At 47.4% G+C, this 25759-nt stretch overlaps 1 protein-coding gene across 2 annotated transcripts in view; it reads right to left on the bottom strand.

Annotated features, from left to right (window-relative positions):
* The window catches only part of ascc3 (activating signal cointegrator 1 complex subunit 3), a 244015-nt gene that overhangs the window by 164176 nt on the left and 54080 nt on the right, over positions 1-25759 (bottom strand). For both annotated transcript variants that reach the window (XM_061237731.1, XM_061237739.1), the window contains exons 9-10: positions 12492-12695; positions 10663-10803 (exon numbers count right to left, since the gene is read on the bottom strand). In XM_061237731.1, the coding sequence (XP_061093715.1) occupies positions 10663-10803; positions 12492-12695 (345 nt within the window). The remainder of the gene's footprint in view (positions 1-10662; positions 10804-12491; positions 12696-25759) is intronic.

The following is a 25759-nucleotide window of genomic DNA, read 5'->3' as shown; positions in this document are numbered from 1 at the left end:
TCACTGCGCTGTACTCTCCCTCCTTCCCACAGTCCATCAGATGACACTATCCATCAGCGGCTCCATCCGTATCAGCTGGAGATCACACTCCTCCTCTCCCCGGAGTCTCTCCGAGAACGTGCTCTCTGCTGCCTCAACACCAGCCTGCCCCCAACACAGCACACACACACGCACGCACGCACGCACGCACGCACGCGCACACATACACACAAACAAACATAGACAAACACATACGCGCACACACACACAGACATGCACACACACACACACACACACACACACACACACACGTGAACACACACGCTCGCAAGCACACACACACAGACAGACAGACACGCACACACACACACGCACGCACGCACGCACGCGCACACATACATACAGACACACACACACACGTGTGCATGCGCAAATGCACACAAACAAACATAGACAAACACATACACGCCACACACAAACACATGTGCATACACGTGTGCATGCACATACACACACACATGCACACACACACAAATGCGTAGACACTTGTGCACACACACACAGATATGTACACATAACTCACACACACATGCTAACACAAACACGCACACAGAAACACGCACATGCACAAACCCACACAAACTTATACACGCACAGGCACTCGTGTGCACACATGCACATACACACACACATAGCAGACACACATACAATACACACACACATGCGCAGACACTTGTGCACACACTCACACACACCCCTGCTCCGCTGTCAGCAGCCTCATTAATCACGTGTAATCTTCTCAAAGTCATGAAGCACAGGGACTGCCCAGCTCCTGGGAGCCACAGCAGAGCAGAATGCTTAGAAGCTCCCCTCTGTCCGGGGAATATGGAACAAAATAGGGCAGTTCTGAGCGCATCCTGGAGAAAGTGAAAGCCTTGGTCACACACACTGACCAAAAGAGCCTCCAGAGTCCATCTTAGCATATCTCACAATTCAGACAGACAACAGACGACCCTTTCACTCCATTCCGGCCTAAAAACTTCACACTAAAACCCTCTCATAATTCGCAGTGAGATACCGGAATAGGATTGTTGCCAGACAAATTAAGGGCAAAGAAACAAAGTTGACTGAAACATCTACATTCGTGACAATTTGAAATTAAACCACCATCGAAACGCCAACCAAAAACACCCACAAGTCAGACACTCCCCCAATCAATTCACACCTCTTAATTCAGACCAAGAACACCAACTGCTTCAGTCCAAAAGCGCAGAGATTAAACCTGCTTGAGTTCACACCTCTGTGCTTAAATCGCGAGATCTGCGGCCATCTGTGTTTGACACCGGGGTAGGCAGTGCGGGAAAAACTCCTGTGGAGCATGCAGAGCAAGGCAGGCAGGCTGATCCCACAGGAACAGCAATGAGAGGATAACCATCCCCATCCCCGCTCCTAAAGACACACACTTCAAAGACACGCACTACGAACACACGCTGCGGACACATGCGCTACCAACACACATGCTACCAATACAATACCGACACACATACTACTGACAAACGTTACCAACACGCTACTGACAGACGTTACCTACACACTACCAACACACATGCTACCTACACACTATTGACACACTACCAACACACGGAATACTGACATACAATACCGATACCCATGCTATCATCACACGCAATACTGACACACAATATCGACACACATGCTACCAACACCATGCAATCCTGTCACACAGCACCAACACACACATTACCAACACACATGCTACCTACACACTACCAACACACCCAATACCGACACACACACTACCAACACACACAATACTGAAACACACTCCCGACACACACACACACACTACCAACACACCCATTACCAACACACACACTACCAACACACATGCTACCGACACACACGCTACTGATGCTCACACAGCCGACACCCTGCCTGCCCTCTCTGAGGCCTCAGAAATGCCTCCCGTCACGTAAGGTGTGCGTACCCGCTGAAAAAGAGCAGCGTTTCACTAAAAAAGGGAAGAAGAGTAATTGCATTATGCCAATAAGCGTGGCAGCAAGCGGGAAAAGTAAATTATGAAATCCTTTTAAGGGCGGGGGGGAACGCTGAAGCTCCTCGAATCGCTCAGCCGTCTACCGGCGTGCTCCTACTGCCGGGTGGCCGGTGGGGAGGGGAGGAGGGGGTGACAGGGAAGGAGAGAGGGAGAAAAGGAGGAGAGGCTCACCTGCCAGCTCCTGGGTTGCGCTGAACTTTTCGAGGTATCATTAATTCAGAGCCCCGGCATTAAATATAGATTTGCCGCCGTGCCTACTGAGGTGAGTGCCAGTGCAGTCTGTGACGCTTCATTTGACGAGACATCTTAAGTAAAAAAAAATAAAATAAAATAAAAATTGCTTTTAAAACTAAAAAAAACAGGAACTAAATTCCCAGCACGGAATATTTTTAACTATGGCTACAAAAAAAGAGGAGAAAATAATAAAAACAAAATTTATTAACGAGTTTAAAAAAAAAAAACGGGCGCAAAGTACAAAAAGCGATACAAAGGGCATCGAAATCGGCAGCCGAATCTGTGTAGAGCGTGCCAAATTGGACCGGGTCCAAGCAGATCTGTTTATTTCTGAATAAGAAGGGAGAAGGTCAGGGAGTTTGAGCTCGGTGTCTCTCCCCGCGGGACTGTAATCTTTAAGCACTGGGCAGTTTATATGACCTTTTTAGTTACGCCGTTTTAAGGTTAGCTTAGTTCTGCCTTTTCATGCTGTCAGAAATAGAATTAATTTCAATAATGATATACATTTCAACTCATTTTAAGCGTCTACTGACAGGCATTAAAGAAAAACACATTACATTAAGCAGGTTGCTTTATAAAACAACATCTGAATACATTTAGAATTACATTTAAAATGCAGTTCATAACCTTCTTTCAACCTACGTAAGACCATCTCTTCTTCTAAGCTACATTTTCTAAAAAAAAATAAAAACATACAAACTGATGGTGTTGGCCTTAATTTATTTTAAATAAGCAAAGCCCAATAAATGTATGAACTAATGACTGCGGCATATATATATATATATATATATATATATATATATATATATGTAAAATACTCTCAGGCAAAGTCACACAAGCAGAACTCAAAAACCCTAAAAAACATTTTAATAATAACCCAAATCTGTAAGGACAATATTTACAAGAGCAGCTCATTTAGAAATGTCTAAAACAAAAACCGCATTAGTAATTCAGCATTTACAGTGCCTGGCCTTATTACAGCTGCCACCATATTATCCTCTTAAGCTGTGAGATGTTAAAACAACACTTTAAGAATAAATTTACTTCTTATTACCAACATATTCATTCTTATTACCAACAACATACTATGAGTTGCAGAACACGAAAAGACAGACACACTTCCACCTGGCTACAGATTTACTGTAGTTTGAAGCTAAAATATTGCCATCGGTGCTGCCTACACACACAAAAATTGATAAAAATAAAACAAGTTGTAGCGCGGAAATAAAGACAATGTCAAAGCTTTTGGGCATGACTTCGGTGGCATGTGCCAGGTCGGTGAGGCGTGACTGACAGGGCGAACGTCTCTACGCCCCGTATACGCAACGCCAGGGCCAAGGCTCCTGAATCACTGCCTCAGATACCCAGCTCAATATTTAATCTTCCAGAGGCTTCCACCAACCCCCCTGCTGGTTAGGAGCACTACACCTCGGCTGTCGAGGCTGGAAGAAGTACAACAGAGAAGATTTGTAGGCTACAGTACATGGGCAGGATGAAAGAGTAAAGTCGAACTGTCTAAGGCAGCTAAGACCGTCCACTCACATTACACATCCTCTCCTGTCTGGTCTTAAAACAGAAACTCTTCTCAAAAAGAGATTGTGTGTTGTTCATTTTGTTTTGATGCCAATTAACCATGCCAGGAAAAAAAAAGAGAAAAAAGATAAGAGCATATATTAAAAGGTGACACCAACAGACGGCTTCTATGCTAAAATCTGCAATGCCGAACCATAATAGGGCTTAAAATATACTTCGTATGAAACTGCAGCAGTTCTGCCATTCCGACAGTGGGGCACTGTAGCTCTTCCAAATAAACAAACTGGAAAAACCACATTGGACAACAGCTGTTTAACATACATCGAATAGGACACGCCTGTGGACTGTATTTGCACACCCGGCCAAAACAAATATTAATAAAAACCCGTGTGTAGCATCTCCACAAACCCAACCCAACAAACCCTCCCTCCCTTTTACAATCTCTCATTCTCTCGGCCCCCCTCTCCGGCGGAACACGGACGGCTCATTCCGCGTCGTTGACGTGACGCGCGGTAAACAGCATTTTGTAAAGCGGCGCGTTCGACACGCCGCCTCGCCACAGCGTAACAGCGGTTGCCACGGCAACTACAAATAAGGGAGGAGAGGAGGACAGGAGAGCCCAGGCGAGCTGCCCTCAGAAAGCAATGAAGATAAGCATCGGGGGAGCGAAAGAGCGGGATGAAAAGAGGGGAAATCGAGGGTGGGGGTTGGGCAGATACAATCAAACATGGTGGGGGGGAGGGGGGGCAGAGAAAAAAAACGGGGCCTGACCTCATCCTTCCGGAATGAGCCAGGTCCCGCGATCTGTTGCGCGACAGATTCCTGCCGATCGATAGATAAGGGCGCGTCTTGAGGGCTTTGATAAGGTGATGCCCGCGGACCCCAGTCGATGGAGAGATGCCCTTCTGGGTAATTAAACGCGGCGAATAGCGCGCTGCCGCATGTTGCCCCGCCCCCAGCGGCGGCCGTGGTTACGCCGTTTGCACCCGTGGCTGCGAGTTCAACTTCCCGCCGAGTCATGCCCCGGCCGTCCCGGTGCATTGTGGGTAATGAACCTCGCTTCTCGCGTCTGCCGATTCCGGCGTAGACAAAGTGTGCGTTCGGCCCGTTCCGAACCACAAACCTCCTGATAAGCCGAAAATAAGACGATAACTCATCACAAGTTAGCCCAGAGTTGGGACAGCTTCCCCCGTCGCTGTAGTGCTTTCAGACCTCGGAAAGGAGCTACAGAAATGCAATCTGTTGTTATTATTGTCATTAGACCACTGCGACATGCGTCTTTGTCTAAACAAAGGCGCGCGTGCTTATCGCATATCACTCCGTGCGATATGCTAATGCGCCGTTAGCGTTTATGAGATGGAGAGATGGAGCGGGAAGTCCGCAGTGCTGAGTGCACTGTGAAATACGGATGGGAATCAACGGCATGAAAAACAGCCGTATATTTCATTTAATCTTTATACGGCTGTGATGCTTTCTCCCATCAGCCTGCAATGGCAGAATACAGAGAGAGAGAGAGAGAGAGAGAGAGAGAGAGAGAGAGAGAGAGGGAGAGGGAGAGAGAGAGAGAGAGGGAGAGGGAGAGGGAGAGAGAGAGAGAGAGAGGGAGGGAGAGAGAGAAGGAGAGAGGGAGGGAGAGAGAGAAGGAGAGAAAGAGGGAGAGAGAGAGAAAGTGAGTGATGGGAGAGGGAGAGAGCAGAGAGATAGAGAGACGGAGGGAGAGGGGGAGAGAGAGGAGAGATAGAGTGAGAAAGAGAGAAAGAAAGGAAGAAAGAAAGGAAGTGAGAGAGACAGAGAGAGAGGTGCGGTGGTGGTGGTGGTAGAGGGAAAAGATAAGAACCTGCATTATCAGTCCAGAGAATAATTACCACATCAGACGCAGGATTTCTCAGTGCTGTGGGGTGAGGGACAGAGCAAACTATTCTGTGACCACTATGCATGTGTGTGTGTGTGTGTGAGTGTATGTTTCTGTGTGTCTAAGTGTTTGTTTCTAAGTGGATGTGCGTATGTATGTGTTGTGCAATCACCACCACAGAGATCTTTTCCACATGCCCCAACCTGGGGAAAATGGGCAGGCCAGACGGGCTAATTAAGAGTGCTGCAGGGATAGGAGTGTTCTGAGAAGACTGCCCTTCTCTGACAGAGCACTTAATTAGCCACTCTCGCGCCTTCGCCGCGCCAGGAGAGCAGCACGCCATTACGCCGTTCGGCCGGCCTCGTCTCCGCACTAACTCCCGCGGTCGCCGCGCACGCAACTTCCGAGAATCTATTTCCACCTTTTCAAACTTCAATCGCAAAATCGTCACGGCGCAGAGTAGCCAAGCGCGCTCCGACATCAAGGGTTTTGCGTCACTGCTATTGAAGGCTGAAAGCGCTCCGACGCCGACTCGCTAACAAACCGCTCCGGATGCCGACCGGTTTGTAGGGCTCCGCTAGGCCCGACAGACAGGCCTTATCCGTTTCAGCGTTCGGCGTCTCGACTCCCGGAATATTCCGGCGCGAAAGTGTGATGGATCGCCGGGCGGCGCCTCACACCGGGACTAGTGCTGGATATTACTTAAGCCGCAAGATGGCCGCAGAGGAAGGGAAGAGGACGCGCCGATCGATTTCTCCGGGTTTGATCTACGTCTCCCCGCTGCGGGACAGACTTTTAGCGGGAGAGCCGTCCCTCATTCTCTTCCCTTCTTTTCCCGCTGCCTGATGAGGGATTCTCTCATTTTTGTTTTAGAGAGGAATGAAATAAAACAGAGATAGGGATAGATGGAGAGGGAGAGACAAAATGGCCTCCGGTGTCACTGGGTCCTCCGTCATCACCAGCGTTTCTATTGTAAGGGAAGTGAGGGCCATCCACAAACGCCAAACTTACCCTCTCACTCTCACAGTTCAATTCAATTCTTTAGTGTGACAAACATACATTTCTATTGCTTGAACCAGCTACATAACAAGCCAATGGAGAAATAGTTTGTGTTAATGTTAACACAAACTATCACAATAATAACTAGTGCAACCATAAAAAATCAATTAATCTTGTTCTCTGGTGTCTTCTCATCTCACACTGGTATAGATCCATTTTAACAAGGTGCATCACATGGGTTTTCTTTCTGGGATAGATTACTTTTCGTTGGTCTCACTACATTATCGATTGCTTTTCCTTGGTCAATCTCTCATGCTCTCACACTGGTACAACTTTCTATTCGTTGGTGAATCTCTCATGCTCTCAGTGGTATAGATTGCTTTTCCTTGGTGACCCTCTCACTCTGGTATAGATTGTTTTTCATAGGTTAATCTCTCGCACTCTCACTCTGATATAGAGTGGGTTACGTAGCGGGGCTGTGTGTGGTGTGACATTAACAGCAGGTAGGAGTGTGTTGGGGTAGTGAGTGTCGTGTGAGTAAAAATTGTACACCTGTTGTGTGCACGATGCGGTATGTGTAGCAGTGTCTGTGGAGCGGGTGTGTATACCGCCTGCATGCCTTGTGTAGCAGCAGGTGTGTGTGTCCGGTGTGTGTGTGTGTGTGTGTGGAACAGCATTTATGCCCTGGCACGCATGCACGTCTCACAAGCACTCTTTTATCACACAGACGCACTCCTCCTCCTCCTCCTCCTCATCATATTGCTTTTTTGTTTTCCCTGCACCATTTATAAAAACTGATAATATCCAAAACATGGCCGGTGATTTATAGCGTCCGGCGTCTGCGGCTCAGCGCGGGCTTGCGCCCCCATTCCATTTCCGCCGAGCGGCTTAAAATTCACGGCGTCGCGTGTGCGCCTCTGTGCCTGTCGAGTGTGCCGCGTTTCCCTCCTCTCCCAGGGAATGGCGCGTGTTAAAAAAGAGGTGCATTAGAGCTGACAACTCATTTAGGTAAAAAAGAGAAAGAGACTGTAAACACACACACCCCCACACGGCGGCCATATTGTTGCATTTGCGCCTCCTATATTTTTCACAATGAGGTGGAAGGAGGAGAACGAATGGAACAGACAGCAGACTGCAAGCGCACGGTGTGCATTAGCGACCACGCCAAGGGCCTTCATGCACCTTTCTGCTTGAGAGATTCTTCCTGTCGCTGAGAAAAGTGTCAAGGAAATTCTCCAGCCAGTCGTGTTCCTGTAGCTCAAAACCAAGGGCTGCAAGAGCACAGCGACCTATCCTAATGACCAATTAAACAGTCTCCAGACACAACAAAAGACAGCCAGCATGGAACCCTGCTTCAAAGCAACTGTAACCGTAGCGATGACCCCTTTCCCTTTCCGTTCAGCCAATCCCCCAAAGTCTGATTTGTCAGAGTGTTGTGCCAGGCAGAGTATTTTTTTTTCCATTTGATTTTCTTTTTTCGATATGATTGGTCAGAACGTCTCATTGGTGGGGATGCAGGTCTCCGACTGGACAGAAGTTCAGCCACCTCATTTGTAGAGACACTCCCTAGTGTTGTACACCTTCAAAAAGGGTGACAGATTATCAAAGTTACCTCAAAGGCTGGCACACACTTCAAAAGGACTGGGGCCTCAAATAAGAACTGAAGCCCCAATAAATACTTGTCTTTTTTTGGCAACTGCATCTCCTACGACCTCGGAGCTTTAGGTTGGTAAAATAAGTACAGTACAGTCTTTATACTGTCACTCTCTGGGCAAACTATCTTTGGCCACATTTTCATATTCATCAATATTCATGAGACAGAAAATCTGGCAATTTTCAACTTCAACAACGGCAGAGGGCAGAGATAAGAGAGATGTTTTCAAGCACGTCGAGCTTAAAATGTGTTCAGTAAACAACAGCTTGTCTGTTTGCAGTTTCTACACTGAAAAACTCCTGTTCTGAGAGAAAAGGGTAGCACACAACCACCTCTCCTTACCTCAGAAACAACACGAAAACATTCAGACTTCCACTTAAAGCCTCCGAGCCTACATCTAAACCACATTTTGTCCAGAGGAAGGGGTGGTGAAGATGGAGGAGGGGGGTGAACTTTGGGAGAGGCAGGTTTTGGGAGGCGTGCGGGCTTCCATTACGGAAGGGCGAGAGGGAATCAGAGGCCTCATCATGGCTCCAATTGGGCGCTAAGTGATCTCTTCACCAGACGAAGGCTGTGCTGTCCTGTCTCATCTGGGGCTGTTCTACTGCGGCATCACACCCCCCCCCCCCCCCCCCCCCCATCCCCCTGCACCCCACCTTCTCCATTACCAATACAGACTCAGCCTGACAGAACCGGTCGCCGGGGAAACCCAGGCTGGCCCAGACAACGAGCTGGTGGGGGGTCCCTGCCCGAGATCACGGTTCCCTCTCACGGCTCTGTGATTAACTCGCAACCGCGAATCCCTTTCATTCGCTACCCGGGGCCACTGTTGCCTCAAAACAATGTTGTTGGTTTTTCCCCCTTTTTTCCTCCTAGTCTTTTCACCCTTTCAAAGGCAAAACGGCTTCCGGGACGCTGCAGCTCTGGCAAGCGTGCCTTGGTCTCCCGGCGACCAGAGCGCTGGGCTCGGTTAATGTATGGACGAGAGACCTCGCGGTAAAACAAAGCCTGTGCTGAAAGCGCTGTAAATGGCGTCGGCAGAACAGTAGGGAGCGCCCTTGACTCTGGATGAAATGACGCCCAGTGGCCCAGCCTAGTGAATAGGGCGGCGTGCTATAAAAAGACCTCATCCTTCAGACGAATACACCGTGGACATAACCGATCCCCTGGAACATTCCGGGGCCCTAGAGTCACCCAGAGGAGGAGCGGTGACCTCGGCGTCCCGGTCAAATTCCAAAGTAGCTCTCTGCGTCTGACCACATGACCGCTCCTCGTTCGCTGATTGGCCGCTGGCGACACAATCCCTTAAATTCCCCAACCAGCGATTCCCCAGGTCACCGCTGCGAAAGGGCATTGGATCTAATGGCTCTGTTTCACTGGCACGAGCGCAATCAAATTCATCCCGTGCTGTATGGGGCTTACCCATAATCCCTTGCTTCAACCATCCAAGGAGCTTCCCTGTATCCCCGTGCCCTGCTGCACGAGGCAGGACGGAACACAGAACAAGCACGCCCCGGCGGCTTTTGACCATAGCACTTATCAGCCCCATGCCACAGATGAACAGAGATGACCGCTTTTAGACCGCGTTGAACAGCTGGTCTCAAAGCCACTTGTATGCGCCCCACTTCACTAACTCAAGGGAAAAAAGGCACCTTCACTCGACAAAGCCATGAAATCGAACGCCGGTCTGTTACTCGCAGGAAAAGCGATGATGGGATAGCTCCGGTGGGCGCCTCCACAGACGGGTGAGGAGGAGGACTTAATGATGCGTCAGTGTGTGCTGAATGTTGAACAACCTGTACCACCACCTCCCTTTTGAAATGCCACAGAGAAGCATGGACGTGCAACTGCTCAAGTATTCATCTCCCCTCGCAAGCAGGCCTCCTCGTAGACCTGCTCTCTCGTGTTTCAAATGTAGTCTCGACAAAACACAAACACAGACACACACACACACACACACTGGAGACCTAAAGGCACAGTCACACCAAACGCACACATACAGTACACACAAACACGGGTAGACACGTGTCTTGTCCCCATGAGTGAGAGTGTTTGTGGAAAGGAGGAGGCGAACCCAATCACGGCCAATCAGAGTCCACTGACTCCCTGATAGGCACACACGCCCACTCAGACAAAATCACTTACCAATCAGTGAACACCGAACACACAAATCCATAACTGAACAATGACACATTATAGTGTGTGTGCGTATGTGTGCGTGAGTATGTATGTGTGTGAGCGAGTGTGAGTGTGCGTGTGGGAGCGAGTGTGAGTGTGATAGAGTGAGTGTGTGTGAGAGCGAGTGTGAGTGAGTGTGTGTGCTTCAGGTGGTACCTGTGTGCGGAGGATCTCTCCCTTGGTCAGCTGCATGTCTCCGGTGAGCTCTTTCACACTAATGCCCAGAGGCTCCAGCCTCTTACTGAAGTAATTGGTCATCTCTGCAGCCAGGGCCTTCATGGGGGCCACATAGATTACCTGCAGAGAGAGAGAGAGAGAGAGAGAGAGAGGAGAGAGAGAGAGAGAGGAGAGAGAGAGAGAGAGAGAGAGAGAGAGAGAGAGAGAGAGAGAGAGAGAGAGAGAGAGAGAGATTACAGTCATCCGGGTTACATAGTGTTCACTGATTATTCATCTGTTAATATTTAAATGTATTGCTGTGTGCAATTACAATATTCGCAAATGTTTTTCCACTCAATAAAGCACCACAATTTTGAATTTGATAGGGAAATGGAACAGAGTAGAGAGAGAGCGATGAGAGAGAAAAGAGAGGGAGACAGAGACAGGACGAAATAGCACGGTAGAGAGAGAGAGAACAGAGGAGAGGGGCAGAAAGAAAGGCAGCAAAAGGAGAGAGAGAGAATGAGAGGACACAGGCATGATAAATGAGTAAACACCGTGGTGTCATTTGTTCCCTGGCAACCAGTACAAATCACAATTTATTGTGAAATATGAAGCAGGCCACTTAGAATGAAGAAGTTTAATGGTGATGTATGAAAAGTGGTTATCATCGCTGGCTGCAGCGGGGTAGGTGCTGGGTGAAGGTGGGGGGGAGGGGAGTTTAAAGGACAATGGATTTGTTTACCCCTTCCCAACGCGGAGAGAACTGGAGGCGCATTAAATCAACGCGTGTCTGAGTTTCTCCTCTTTCTCACACCTAACTTTTTTGTTTTCATTGAGCCGAGAGGTCTGCTGCTGCTGCTGCTGCTGCAGGGAGTCTCAATGACCAGAGGGGGCGCTGTTTTAACCAACAGCTATTTTCACCAGGCCATTAGACCTATGAACAAGTGAACTGAACATCTTTCTCTGTACTCTAATACATACATCATTATTTATTATTTGTGACCTACTCTATCAAAACCAGTCCCTAAAATGTATAAATGTATTTGAGTTTCAGGAACCAAAGAATCAAAGTTATCTCTCTTCTCCAGATATCAAGGGAGTTGTGTCTCGTTTCATTTCAAGTGCCACCAAATGATGTTTTTTGAAAAAACGGCTTTAAAGTTTTGTCACAAGAGCTACGTGAGGCTGGAAGACTACCGACAATGGGCTAACAAAAATCCCAGCGTCACTTAAAAGCTAAACTATATTTTCACTCTGAATTTGGCATTAAGACATGGAGATTATGAAAGCCAATATATTGTTCTACAAAATGAAGACGAAAGCCTAAAACAGCCAAAAATGAACATTGTTACATAAACATGGATTTGTTTGAAATTGGCCGTCACTATTTAAGACTGATTATGATAGAACAGGTCACATTTTGTCTCACTTAGCCTAAATTAATCAAAATATATTTTAATCTCACTGCAATGATTACATTACATTACATTATTGGCATTTGGCAGACGCTCTTATCCAGAGCGACGTACAACAAAGTGCATACCCATAACCAGGGATAAGTTCGCTGAAAGACCCTAGAGGTAAGTACAATTTCAACTGCAATGATGTGGAGCTGGAAGCGAAGATTGTTAAACATTTATAAATAAAAATCCTCTTGAACCTTGAACCTGTTGTGCTGAGAGAAGACTGAAATCGCGTGAGACTGAGCCCCACCCTGCCTGGATGAACCTATGGGGCAATGGGAGACCTATAAACACTGGATGCCACGTCTGGCTGACCCACCCACACAGCCCCTCCTGCATCCCGATTGGCCTACAGGCCCCTACCTTGAACTGGTCCTTGCGGATGACGCCCCCTGGCTGCACATGCTGGCGGATCTCATGCAGGACGGTGAGCATGGCGATGTTGGTCTTGCCCGCCCCCGTAGGGGCGCATATCAGCATGTTCTCGTTGGTGTTGTAGGCCGTCTCGAACACGATGGACTGGATCCTGTTCAGACGCTCCATCCCCTGGAACACCAGCTGCCCAACCTGGAGGGAGGGAGGGAGAGAGGGAGTGAGAGATTCAAATGATTGCAGTTTATATTTCATTACCCATGTTCGTGGTCCAAGTCGAAGTGGTTAAGGTGACAGGCGTCACGCTTTTCTGCAATAAACCAAATGACGTTCGGCATTATGAGCACTTTAAGGATTATTTTTATTCTTGGTTTAGTCAAGATTTGACAAAGTACTTGTTCTGTATTGCTTTGGCCTCAGTAGTTTATGCTTTGGCAGCAGTTACCTATTACACGACAAGCCAATGAAGTATTTGAATTGAATTGAGCTGAGAGAGAGAAATACAATAAGATTAATACAGAAAGGACTGGGTGGTGGGGAAAGAAAGGGAGGCAGACACAGCAGGAGGTAAGAAAGAAGAGGGAGGGGGATGCACTAAGAGACAGAACCCCATTTAAGAACTTAAACCTGCATCATTATAATCCTGAAAGAACTCGATTCTACATATTACCTTAAAGGTTGACAGACACACAGACAGAAAACATAATGCTAGGCTGCTCTAATAGCACTTAGCTGCCGGGACACACGGCCTGACTGCACAGCCACTAGCGCTGCGCTAGGAGTTTGTGATTGGCAGATGCTCGGGTGGGGAACAGGTAAACGGCGCTAGCTGTTCAGGTGGGAAGTTTTAGTGGTGGTTCATATCGGCCTCAAAGACTGAGAACATGCTTAATGTGATCAGAACTCTGTTGCCCCAGACATTATTTTTAACCGTTTACATTTTTACATTTCATATGATTTGCATTTCCCCGCCCCTCGTACAGCAGTCTGAAGAGAGCATTCCCTGTCTAAAGGCACAGCTGTGTTCTCTCCCTTGGCCTCCTGCCCCCAAACTACCACACACTTCAACCTCCAAACTCCAGCTACCAACCTCCAACCTCCAACCACCAAACTCCAGCTACCAACCTCCAACCACCAACCACCAACCTCCCATCTCCAGCTCCCAAACACCAATCTCCAAACTGCAGCTACCAACACCCAACCACCAGCCCCCAAACTCTGACCACCAACCTTCAGCCTCTAACACCCAACCAACCAACCTCCAAACTCCAACCACCAACATCCAACCCCCAAACTCCAGCTACCAAACACCAACCTCCAGCTGCCAAACACCAACCTCCAGCTGCCAAACACCAAACTCCAGCTACCAACATCCAACCACCAACCTCCAAACACCAGCCCCCAACCTCAAAACCTCCATAACCCCTCACCTCCATCCTCCAAACTCCAGCCTTCAACCACAAGCAAAACCCCAGCCACATTGCAGGGCACCAATAAGCTCCAATAGGCACTAGTATCCCTCACTGAGCCCCAACAACTGCAAAAAAAGTAATTTCAGGTGACGGGGTCTTTGTAATTGATTCTGGTGACCCGCAGTCTGAAAACCAAACCAGCAGCGCTCCGAATATCTGGAATGATAGAAGGAGAAATTGGGGTGAGAGAGAGAGAAATGGCTCACATCATGAATGTGCGCAACTCTGTCGAACGGTCTGGTGATAATCAAGCGCCGCGGTGTTGGGGATGTTTTTTGTCTTGTTGTTTTTAAATGGCTTCCGCCGGGGATCAATCGCGTGGCGCTGCACCTGGCGACTGTCTGTCGTTCATCAGGACGGGCGGATATTAGGCAGTGTGGAGGTGGCGGTAATTTCACCACCCCGAGAGAAGAATACACAAGCAGGTGTTTGCGACCGTCAGTTCACGCTGTGCATTCCAATTTGGAGCTTCCCACTCTACGCACTTTCATAACGAACAAAGCAAGGGGAAAGTGAAAGTGGTGGCGGCCATTTTCTTACAGCTCGCTCGAGTCTTCGCTTGGTTCGCTGCTGGCACAGGAAGAAGATTCCACTGAGGGTGCGACCTCCTCCTCTCCAGCTTGGGCCTCGTGAGACTACAGTAGAACGGCCCACACGCAAAACTGCTCCGTATCACGAGTGACATGACACGTGACCCCCTCAAATACCACCACTTACCCAGCCGGTGATGCACATACAGTGGAGCAGAGAAGGTGGAGAAGGGTTCCTGTGGGCTACCTCTGGCTGTTCCCCAAGAGCTTGTACAGACCTTTCTTCTTAAATTTGTATTATTTGAACTTGCATGATTTTGCTTTCCAATTTATTCTCAATGAAGCTACTCAGGCAAAGGAAAAACAGATCAGTGGCTTGGTCAGGTAAATAACTGGAAGGTAACTGACATACTCCTTCCTCTCAAGCAGCAAAAACTGTCCCACCGGTCCCTTCATTGGTCCTACACCATGCTTCACGCAATAGCTCCACACCCTACACAGTCAAAAACATCTTATAATCTTTGAGGGTATTTTATGCTGAAATAACTCTAGTCTGTCTAGCTTTAAGATTTGTTAAAAAAAAAAAAAATTCTTCCTTAGCTAAGTTTATTATCTATAATTGGATATATCTTTATTTAAAAAAAGCTAGCTAATCATGTAACATCTAAATCTGTATTCTACTTGTTTTCCAGAAAAATGATGGAAAAGCTTTGGTGTGAAAACATACAAGTAATACACATTTTATTACTTTTAAGGAAAATATACATTAAGACCAGGGCAGCCAGTAGCTTAGTGGCTAAGGTGCTTGACTAGCCACGATAAGATCCGCATAGCTGTTGGGCGCTTGAGCAAGGCCGTTAACCCCACATTGCTCCTGGGGGGGATTGTCCCCTGCTTAGTCTAATGAAGTGCAAGTCACTTTGGATAAAATAACAAATTATAATTATATTATTAAGACATGTTCGGATGGTTAAGAAAAGAGCTGGCCCTGCTCTATAGGCTGCACCAGCAGCTTCATCCTGCAGTGCTCCACCACCGTTTCCTTCACCCCTGGCTTCCTGAGGGACATCTGCCGATCCAAAATGGCTGCCAATCTGAGGAGCAGCCTGGTGGAGTGTGAGAGCGGGCAGGCCCTGCTGCAGGCTGCTTGGAAATGGGTGAGCCTGGTGCCCGATTGCCCCAGCCACTCCCCAGGCAGGCAGCCATCTTTAACAGGCAAAGGTCAGCAGGAAGTCAGGCTCCTGAGCCAGGTCCACATCACTTTACTCATGGTGGGCGGGCTGCGGTGCTCTGAGCCCTAAACCACCCCTGCCTACTCATGAGAGACAACCTGAGTGAAGAACAGGGCCAGTAGGAAATAGCACCAGTGAGAGAGAGAGACTCTGAATATGCACTCAAAAGCACCAATACTCTAAACTTCCACACTTTGTGTGCACCAAATATTTTTTCCATGAAAGAAATGACCTTAAAGTGCCTAATTTTAGTGCAGTGGCTGAGCTATGCAAGCTGCTTTCAGACGGCTGTCTGTTCATCAGAACTGAAAGGCAGACGTGGCGAGCGAATGTGAGGTCATTAATGCCTCGCAGAACAGCTTTACTGGAGCCCACTTAAGCCAGAGAGAGTGAAGGGAGCAGGCAGACCCGGAGCAAAATGACCGTGTGAAACCGGCTGACAGGCCATTGTTAAGACAGCTGCTGGAGCTAACCTGTGTGTGTGTGTGTGTGTGTGTGTGAGAGAGTGAGTGTGTGTGTGTGTGTGTGTGTGTGTGTGTGATGGAATGTGAATGTGTTTATGAGTGTGTTAATGCCAGAAAGATTAGCGTACATGTGTTTGTGTGTGTGTGTTTGTGTGCGTTAGCACGGGTATGTATGAGTGTGTCTGTGAATGTCTGAGTGACAGAGCACATCAGAGTATGCATGTGAAACTGTGCCTGTGATGTGTCATGTATTTCAAACAGAACTTTTTCTGTTACAAATGTGAAACAAACGAGCATCAATTTGTGCGCAGCGATTCCTGGTTCCGCATTCAGTAATAATAAGTACATCACTTGAGCTGCCAGTACTGACTGATGTTGTTACAACATTCCAATTAAATTATAAATTACAGGTGCATAATAATAATTTCATACAATACACGATGCCTGTGAAGTACAATTCATTTTAATAAAGGAAACAACGGAAATACCCAGCCGGTGAACAGAGAACATATGCAATCTGGCTGCCTGAGTGCACGCAGTGCATCTGCTGTGTACCTCTGCATAGGAAAGTCCTGTTTATAAGCCATCGCCATGTGCCGTTAGCATTGTGTACAGTTAGCCAGGCAGTAATTCTGTGTTTGTCAATAGACTATTAGCTGCTGTACATTAAGTTGCGGTAGTTTGTGTGTATCTGCTGAAGGACTACATTTAGTAGACATTTTTATCCAAAGCGACTTAGTCGATTAGGACGAAGCAGGAGACAATCCTGGAGCAATGCGGGGTTAAGGGCCTTGCTCAAGGGCCCAACAGCTGCACGGACCTTACTGTGGCTACACCGGAGACTGAACCGCCAACCTTCCGGGTCCCAATCGTGCATCTTAGCCACGAGGCGACATGCTGCCCAGGACTAAACTCACCAAACACAGCCAGGTGGAACGGATGGGCATTTTTATTTTGTTTATAACTCAATTGTTGAATGTGTCAAAACTCAAGGTGGGCAGGATGGGCAGATCCACTTTCATCGCTTGGCTACTCGGCTGAAGTTGAATGTGACTCCATTTTCCCTCAGTGCTGTAAGTGGGAAAACCTTATCAGCCAATCAGACGTAGCGTTTTATTGTTTCAGTCAACGGGGTCCAAGATTGCACACGCATCGCACCACCCCACTTGCCCATTCCGCCTACCTGCCTTCAACAGGTTCAGCCCTTGCATTTGTGTTGAAGCTGTGCTGGCAAAACTATAGTTATCATCTGTAGAAAGAATGTCCCCTTACGCTGGGAGTATACTTGATAAGAAGTCATTGTGGCTTTGAATGATTATTAATAGATCCTATTGAAAACATGCTGAGGGAACAAGTCTGTGGATAAAGGTAGGGGGTAGGGGTGCAAAGCATGTCTGAGAAGACTGTGTGGCATGAAGGCCCTTGAGTTTTAGTTAGACAGGGTTCTGGTTGACTGAAACCTGGCAGCTGACAATTTCTTGTTGCGGAAGGAGCGTAGCAGTCCCTATGGAACTCTCACACTCAGGCAGTCCGAGGAGAAAGCCACACGCCGGCTACATGTTGCCCTCTATCTGACCCCCCCCCCATTCCCACAGCAAGCCATTGCCGGAGATGTGACACAAGCCTCATCATTACAGCTTAGGCTAATTCACCACCGTGACTGCATGTGTGTGTACATACAGCGCATTAGCAATATACACTCAGTCAGCACTTTATTAGGTATTTATCAGGTATTGGTCTTCTGCTGCTGTAGCCTATCCACTTATAGGTTTGATGCGTTGTGTGTTCAGAGGCCCTTCTTCTGACCTCTTTCATTAAGAACATGTTCCTGCCCACAGAACAGCTGCTCACAGGATGTTTTTTGTTTTTCGCAACATTCTCTGCAAAACTCCAGATACTGTTGTGCGTGAAAATCCAAGGAGATCAGCAGTTTCTGAGATACTCAAACCACCCTGTCTGGCGCCAACAATCATTCCATGGTCCATGTCACTAAGATCACATTTCCACCCGATTCTGACATTTGGTCCGAACAAAAAACAGAACCTCTTGACCATGTCTGCATGCTTTTATGCATTTAGATGCTGCCACATGATTGGCTGATTAAATATTTGCATTAACAAGCTGGTGTACAGTTCTACCTAATAAATTGCTTATATTTGCATATATGCATGTGTGTTCCTGTGTGTTACTGTATGTGTGAGAGAGTACATAGACTACATGTGTATGTGTTTCTGCACATAAGTGTGTTAGTAAGAGAGAGAATATGCATGCACGCATGTGAGAGTATGTGTTTTCTATGTGTGGGTATTTTTATGTGCGTGTGTGCCTTTTTGTCTGTGAGCACGCATACAGATAGCTTCAGTGTGAATTTCTCTTGGATGCTGTTTGTAAAAGGATTAAAGAGCCTTGACAAGCAGAAAGATAAACGCTTAATTTAGAACCCCGCTGGTGTCATCTCTCACATTTCTGAAAGAGCATTTACAGAAATATTAAAATCGTGTAATTTCTTCATCTTTTTTCTTCTTTTCAGCAAACGAGTGCATTGGCGCTTTCCTCCGCATTCCCCAGCCCCTCCGCGAGTACGCCACTCCGCGTGTCGACCCAATTATTTCCCTCAAGGCAAAGCTTTTAGGATTGCTTCCCCTTAAATCCTGAGAGCACAAACTTATAAATATTCATTTCTGAATTAGAAGCGGAGTACTTTCTCTCTGCCTTTCTCGCCGCGCGTCGCTCTGTCGTCGTGACGACCACGGCTGCCTTTCGCCGGTTCCTCTCTTGCCGTGATTTATGGACTTTGTCGTTTTATAACGAGCCACCGTGTCCCCGCGCTCATTAAACATGCAAATGAATGCAAATGTATGCGTGCCCCAATATTCACCTTGAGGTAATGCATACATGTTATAAATATGAAGTTGCCGTCATTTAACGATCTCGCGGTTTTGTTTAGCTTCTTGCTTTTTTTTTCGGTCCCCTAATTGCCATGCAAATGTATGCAAACTTATCCTCAGACGATAATCAAATTGTCGCCTACATCTGAGATTCCCTCAGAATGCAAACTTTGAGAAGTGGTTTTGTTGAGTTGCTGCCATCGGCCACCGTCGCTTGTGTAGGAACTCCAGTTGTTGGTAAGGGTTTCACTGCGGCACACAGGGAACACTCAACATTCATTTGGGCCATGCCGAACAGTACAGGCACGCCAGCATATTTCTCCACTATGTACTGGCCTGGCTCACTTTGCTTACTGCTATCCATCATCAGAACGGAATCAGTAACCATTCCAACATATATTTTTTAATTATTTAAGAACAATTCGTTTTCCATTTGAAATCCAGGCTCTTGAAATGATAATGAGTGCTACCTATAGTCGCTAAGGGCTCTCAGAAAATGCTGCTGATGTTCAGATTTTATTCATGAAAGGTCAGGTCTAACTAAAATACAGGCACAGACCAGTAAAAGATGGCTTCCTAATGTGGGTCCCGAGAAAAAAAAAAAAAAAAATGTATGTACATTATTTTTTTTTATCCACAGTGAAAATATAAATCTGAAACACAGCCAGTAGCTTTGCTGTACGAGTTGGAGTTTGGCTTGTGAAATTAGAGTGTAAACAAACACCACGGGAAAACCTAAACAGAGTTGGTAGAACTGTAAATCGCCAAGATATTCCCACTTTAGAAATATTTTTACTGTCAATGAACTCATATTATCATACCTACTTCAAATGACTATTTAGTTGATAGGCATTATTGTATATATTCAGCTTTGTGGCACACCTCCTTATTCCAAACCGAAGCAGCTTGCATTTGTATGCATTATGCCTGCATCCAGCTGTTTATTTGACCAATGCCAGTGAGCCTAAAGTACCTCGCTCAAGGCTATAATGGAAGTGCCACACCAGTGAGTTGATCCGGCCACCTCTTGCGAAGTAATCTTCTTAACCACCACAATACACTATACCTTTTACTCCGACACTGGAGCCTCCACTGTGCCTGTCTCAGGTTAATAAAGCACAAGCGTAAAATGTGACTCAAAGACCTGGAAGGTCACATCCTAAATAAAAAAACAAAAAACAAAGAATGCACAATGTAAATGAAAAATTTCTTGGGAGCACAAAAAGAACTGAAGCTTCACCCACATAGACACAGCTGAGAGGTTAGGTGAGCCAAGCCCAGAAGACCAGGACAGCCACACCTATAGGACCAGGCATATGTGATGAGGGAACACCCATGTGATGAGGTAAATGTGTCACATGACCGCTGGAAAAGCGAACTGAACTGCCCGGTGGCCATTAAGTCGTCACTGCACTGCCGCAGAATAAAAAAACAACGGCTCCAAAACGTTTTCTCAAATCTCACTCGCGATTCATTATCACCATAATCACCATAACAATCATCTCGGGCAGTGCTCGGCTGTAATCAAACACGGCGTCGCCTGCTTCATTCCGTGCATTCAAACTACAGAAGTCAACAGAACGGGCAGCCTGCCTTCAAAGAACACTGAGCAGCAATTTTCAATAACGTCCACTAATTACCCGCGAATCCTTCTGCCGACGCCACGCCCTCTCAGCAGGCAGCCCGAAGCTGCACTGCGCTGGGACCTGCCCAGACCTATCCCAGCCCACGGTCCGCAGGAGTCCGGATGGTTCTGCTGCCCCCCCTCCCCTCCCCCGCTCAGGCCGTCCTCCCCGACCGCAACCGTAAACGAAAGGCTAATTAACGCAGCGGGCGCGGAGTCGATGGCCATATGCAGCGACCGGGGGATACGGAGGCCGTACCGGCGAATCCACAAGCATTCGCGAGACACGCTAATTGGGCCCGCGTGGGTTTGTTTAATGATTTTACTCCGGGAGTGTTTAAAGCAACTTTAACAACAATTTTTTAAAACGGGGTGCCGGCGCCAATTTGCATTCGCGTTCCCGCGCGTCGCGTGAAATTTGAGCGGGCGGGGCTCCACGCTGCGCGGAGCTGCTGTGGGGAAACGATAGGGGATGCACATCCTGAGTGCGGACGGGGGAAAAGACAGGAAAAGCTACCGCGCTAATTAAATTCCCTGCGTTGGTAATAGAAAACCAAGAGATATAATTGCTGTCATTTGTGTGCTATCGTTATAATTACTTTTCGGTTCCATTTCATTCCATTTCAATTGACAGCTTGATCAATTTAATTGCACTGCTTATCTGTCAGCTCCAAGCCAGCAAAACACAAAACGACCTGACCAGAAACACACACCACACACATACGCCAACATATTTAAACAAGCACTTCAACACAATCCAATAGTACATACACACAAACTGTTTCACACGAAAACAAAAATAATTTTTTTTTTTTTTTACCTGAACCAGAAGCACATTATTATATACACTGGTCAAAAAAATGAGAGGGGTGTTTTAGGGAGTCCAGTGAGAGATGTGTGTTCAGAAGGACAGGTCAGAGGCCTTTATAGGCAGTTTATGTGACTATGAGAGAGATGTACGAGAAGATAAGATAAGATAAGATAAGATATACTTTATTGAACCCTGTGGGTTAATTTGTCCTCTGCATTTGACCCATCCTACTTACCTAGGAGCAGTGGGCAGCCACAGTGCAGCGCCCGGGGAGCAATGTGGGGTTAAGGGCCTTGCTCAAGGGCCCAACGGCTGTGCGGATCATTTATTGTGGCTCGACCGGGATTCAAACCACTGACATTGTGGCTCCCAGTCATGTACCTTAACCACTGCGCTACAAGCCGCCCCAAGGAACATGCAAGAGAGGTGTGTTTCAGCAGCACTGTGAAAGAGGAGTATGTTTCAGCACTGTGAGAGAGGAGTGTTTCAGCAGCACTGTGAGAGAGGAGTGTTTCAGCAGCACTGTGAGAGAGGTGTGTTTCAGCAGCACTGGAAGAGAGGAGTGTTTCAGCAGCACTGTGAGAGAGGAGTGTTTCAGCAGCACTGGAAGAGAGGAGTGTTTCAGCAGCACTGTGAGAGAGGAGTGCTTCAGCAGCACTGTGAGAGAGGTGTGTTTCAGCAATGTGAGAGGTGTGTGTTTCAGCACTGTGAGAGAGGTGTGTGTCTCAGCAGCACTGTGAGAGAGGAGTGATTAAGCAGCACAGTGAGAGAGGAGTGTTTCAGCAGCACTGTGAAAGAGAGGTGTTTCAGCAGCACTGTGAGAGAGGTGTGTGTTTCAGCAGGACTGTGAGAGAGGTGTGTGTTTCAGCATTGTGAGAGAGGAGTGTTTCAGCACTGTGAGAGAGGTGTGTGTTTCAGCACTGTGAGAGAGGAGTGTTTCAGCAGCACTGTGAGAGAGCAGTGTGAAAGAGGAGTGTTTCAGCAGCACTGTGAAAGAGGAGTGTTTCAGCAGCACTGTGAGAGAGGTGTGTTTCAGCACTATGAGAGAGGAGTGTTTCAGCAGAACTGTGAGAGAGGTGTGTTGGGGAAAAAGGTGAAAGTCAGGGTGTCAGCCAGCTCTGGGCCTATGGGAGGGGAGGCCATTTGTAAGAGCCAGGCATGCAAATCAGAATCTCTAACTCCGCCAGCTCCCTGGCCTAGATTCATCTATTAAGTCCATTAAGTGCAGCTTCTCCACTCAAAAATAAACACTCCATCACTCCCCCAGGCTACTCTCACTGCGGTACACAAGCGCTCATCACATCTCATTTTGCCGCTTTGTTCGCGGCACGCGCGCCGTTCGGAGAACACAGAGGATCAACGTCAGCGAGGAACAACATTACAAAGCTCCTTTTTTCTCAATTATTTTTTTTATTGGCAGCAATATGACAGCTTTTTAAAACGTCACGACAAATGAAGACTTCCTCGCGGCGGCGGGAGCAGATACGCATCGTCCTCGGAGCCTGCCGTTTGTCATCCGAAAAAGCGCCGCGTCTCAAATTAAAAATGATAAACGCCGAACGTGCTTCTGTCGGGGCTGGGTGCTTTCTGTCTGTCTGCTGTCAGCACTATCCGGAGGGGGGGGTTATTCCTTAGCCCTTACAGTGCATTACCTCCAAGGCCTGGAGTAAAGGCCATATGGACGGGTCTCTCTCTCTATCCCTTACACACTCCCCCCCCCCCCCCCCCCCCCCCCCCCCCCCCATCTCCTTCCCTCGCTCCCCTGACTCTCTCTCCCCCTCCATCTCTCCCTCTGTCTGCGTGTGTTATTGAGTATTGCGGAGTGCTTGTGTACAGACACCAGATGTAAAATGGAGTCTGACTGGGGGAGAAATGCAGATGCAGCACACGGGAAGCCCATTAATTTCCTGCACGGCGGACAGAGGGAGCGAGGGGTAATACATCACCCCGCCCTGCGGCATCTGTCCACGGAGCGAGGGGACCCCGCAAAGAGCTCTCAGCCCTGCCGTTCTGTACCCCCTTACCCTGGCACTCTGTACCCCCATACCATCCCATTCTTCCACTAACTAACCCCCCCATTACTGCTACTCGCCCTTCCTCTGCCTCCTTCTGGCCGCCTCTAAAGCTTCACACCCACACTTTCACTCCTGCTCTTCTACTGACTAACACCCCCATTACTGCTACTCGCCCCTCCTCTGCCTCCTTCTCCTCCGCCTCCTTCACTCCAAATCTTCCTCCTACTCACCTGTCCTACTATCCCTACTCATGCCGCCTCCTCCTCCTCCTCACATTCATACCTCTTTTTCCAAACTTCACACTAAACTCCTATTCAAAACTTCACACTAAACTCCTATTCCAAACTTCACACTAAACTCCTATTCAAAACTTCACACTAAACTCCTATTCCAAACTTCACACTAAACTCCTATCCAAACTTCACCCTAAACTCCGATTCTAAACTTCACACTAAACCCCTATTCCAAACTTCACTCTAAACTCCTATTCCACACCTAAAGCTCCTCACTCCTCTCTGCCTTCTCTTTCTTTCTCTCCCCCTCCACACCTCAACTGTTCCAAAACTGTTCTCCCAAACATCTAATATTCAACTGCTCTTCCTCTACCTCCTTCATCCATAAAATTCCTTCTCCTCCTCCCATTCATAACCTAACTCATCTTTCCTGTTCCACTTTATATGACAGCTCTACCCACTACTCTCTATTTCCTGTCTCTGGGCAGTTTGTGCTGCAGAAATACGTAGAAATGTTCAAATACAATGTTCAAACGTTAGTGCTTGAGGTCTTTACCTCAGTCTTTCTGCTGTTTTTCAAGTCAAAAGCAGGAGAAAGTCAAAAAGCAGTCATAGAGAAGAAAATAGGGAGTTTGGATTAGGACTGTGCTTTGAATTTTAACTTAAATGTCGGAATTAATTTCTATTAAAAACCTGTTTTATGTTGATTGCGGGGTGTTTATGTCCTCATACCTGTTTTGCAAGTCTAAACGAATGTACACAAATACATATTTTTAAAATGAAAAATGTATGAATTAAGAAAGGCAAATATAAACAGGATTAGAAAACTCAATCAGAGGGGATTAATTATGGATGGACGCGCTCTTTGCTTGGTCTCGTTAGTGCCTGAGCTCGTTAAGGCGCGTGTGTGTCTGTGCGTGTGAGCAGCAGATTCCTCCCCAACCCCATCCCCTGGAGTGTGACAGGATGTGGGGGGTGGGGGGGGTTTGGGAGTCTGACAGGTAAAGGATGTCTCCCCCACACACAGCTCTGAACCAGCATCACACACGGGAGAGAGGCGTAGGGGGTGTACTGAAAAAGTGGTTCAAAGCTTTATTGGAACTGGTTTCAAAGCCCTCTACTGCATGCAATTATTGAACCTGATCCAACATCCAAGCACACACAATACCACATGCAGACACCACATACAAACGGGCCCACATTTAGAGTTTCGCTTTGTTGTTATTCGAAGGCCAAGCTACTTAAACTGACCACAGAACAAATCGCATTTGATTGTGAGCTACCAAAGCATTGCGTGATGGGCTCGCTAGAAGTCAAAACTCGTCAAAGGCGAAGTTAATTGCTGTCGGACTGAATGACATCAAGCTGCTGAAGTACCACACAGACCACCATCTTTCATCGTTTTCCAATGAGAGCGACTGGATGTTGAGCAGATCGGCACCATTTCATAGAGCAGTATTTGGCTGTCTGTGGGAGTATGGCTGGCGTGACTGTGAACAGGTGGTACGCTAAGAACCAGCCTAAACGGACTAGTCTTTCACTACATTACGCGCATCAACTCCATCTCCATGGGAACCAGGGAATAGGACAACCCACCTGTAAAAACACAGCTTACACATCATTATGCAGAAGTTTGTTACAAAAGATAGACCTGTTCACTATCCATTTGTGGTGGCAGCGGTGTATTAAGTAGCAGGTTTATTGAAAAATGGATATTCAAGTCGTCAACAGCTGATTCAGGGGCACCGTTTATCTGGATGGGACGAGAATCAGCAGTGGGAAAGGTGTTCCTCACCACCGAGGTTCCACCATGTGTCTTGATTGCCCCCAGGAAAAATAAGTGTATTAGGGAAAAGAGAGGGATGCAGAGCCTGCTCCAAACACCAAACTGCACTTACTGCTTCCACTCCACCAGAGGGCGTCATACTGCGGATACGCCCTTTTAGATTCTGGGATGACTTTGCCTCAAAAACGTGATCAATGTGATCAA

Source organism: Conger conger, chromosome 1, assembly GCF_963514075.1.
Source record: "Conger conger chromosome 1, fConCon1.1, whole genome shotgun sequence".
In the NCBI taxonomy this organism is placed as follows: domain Eukaryota; kingdom Metazoa; phylum Chordata; class Actinopteri; order Anguilliformes; family Congridae; genus Conger; species Conger conger.
The sequence above is the reverse complement of the archived record's forward strand: the minus strand, read 5'-3'. Positions and strand labels throughout refer to the sequence as shown.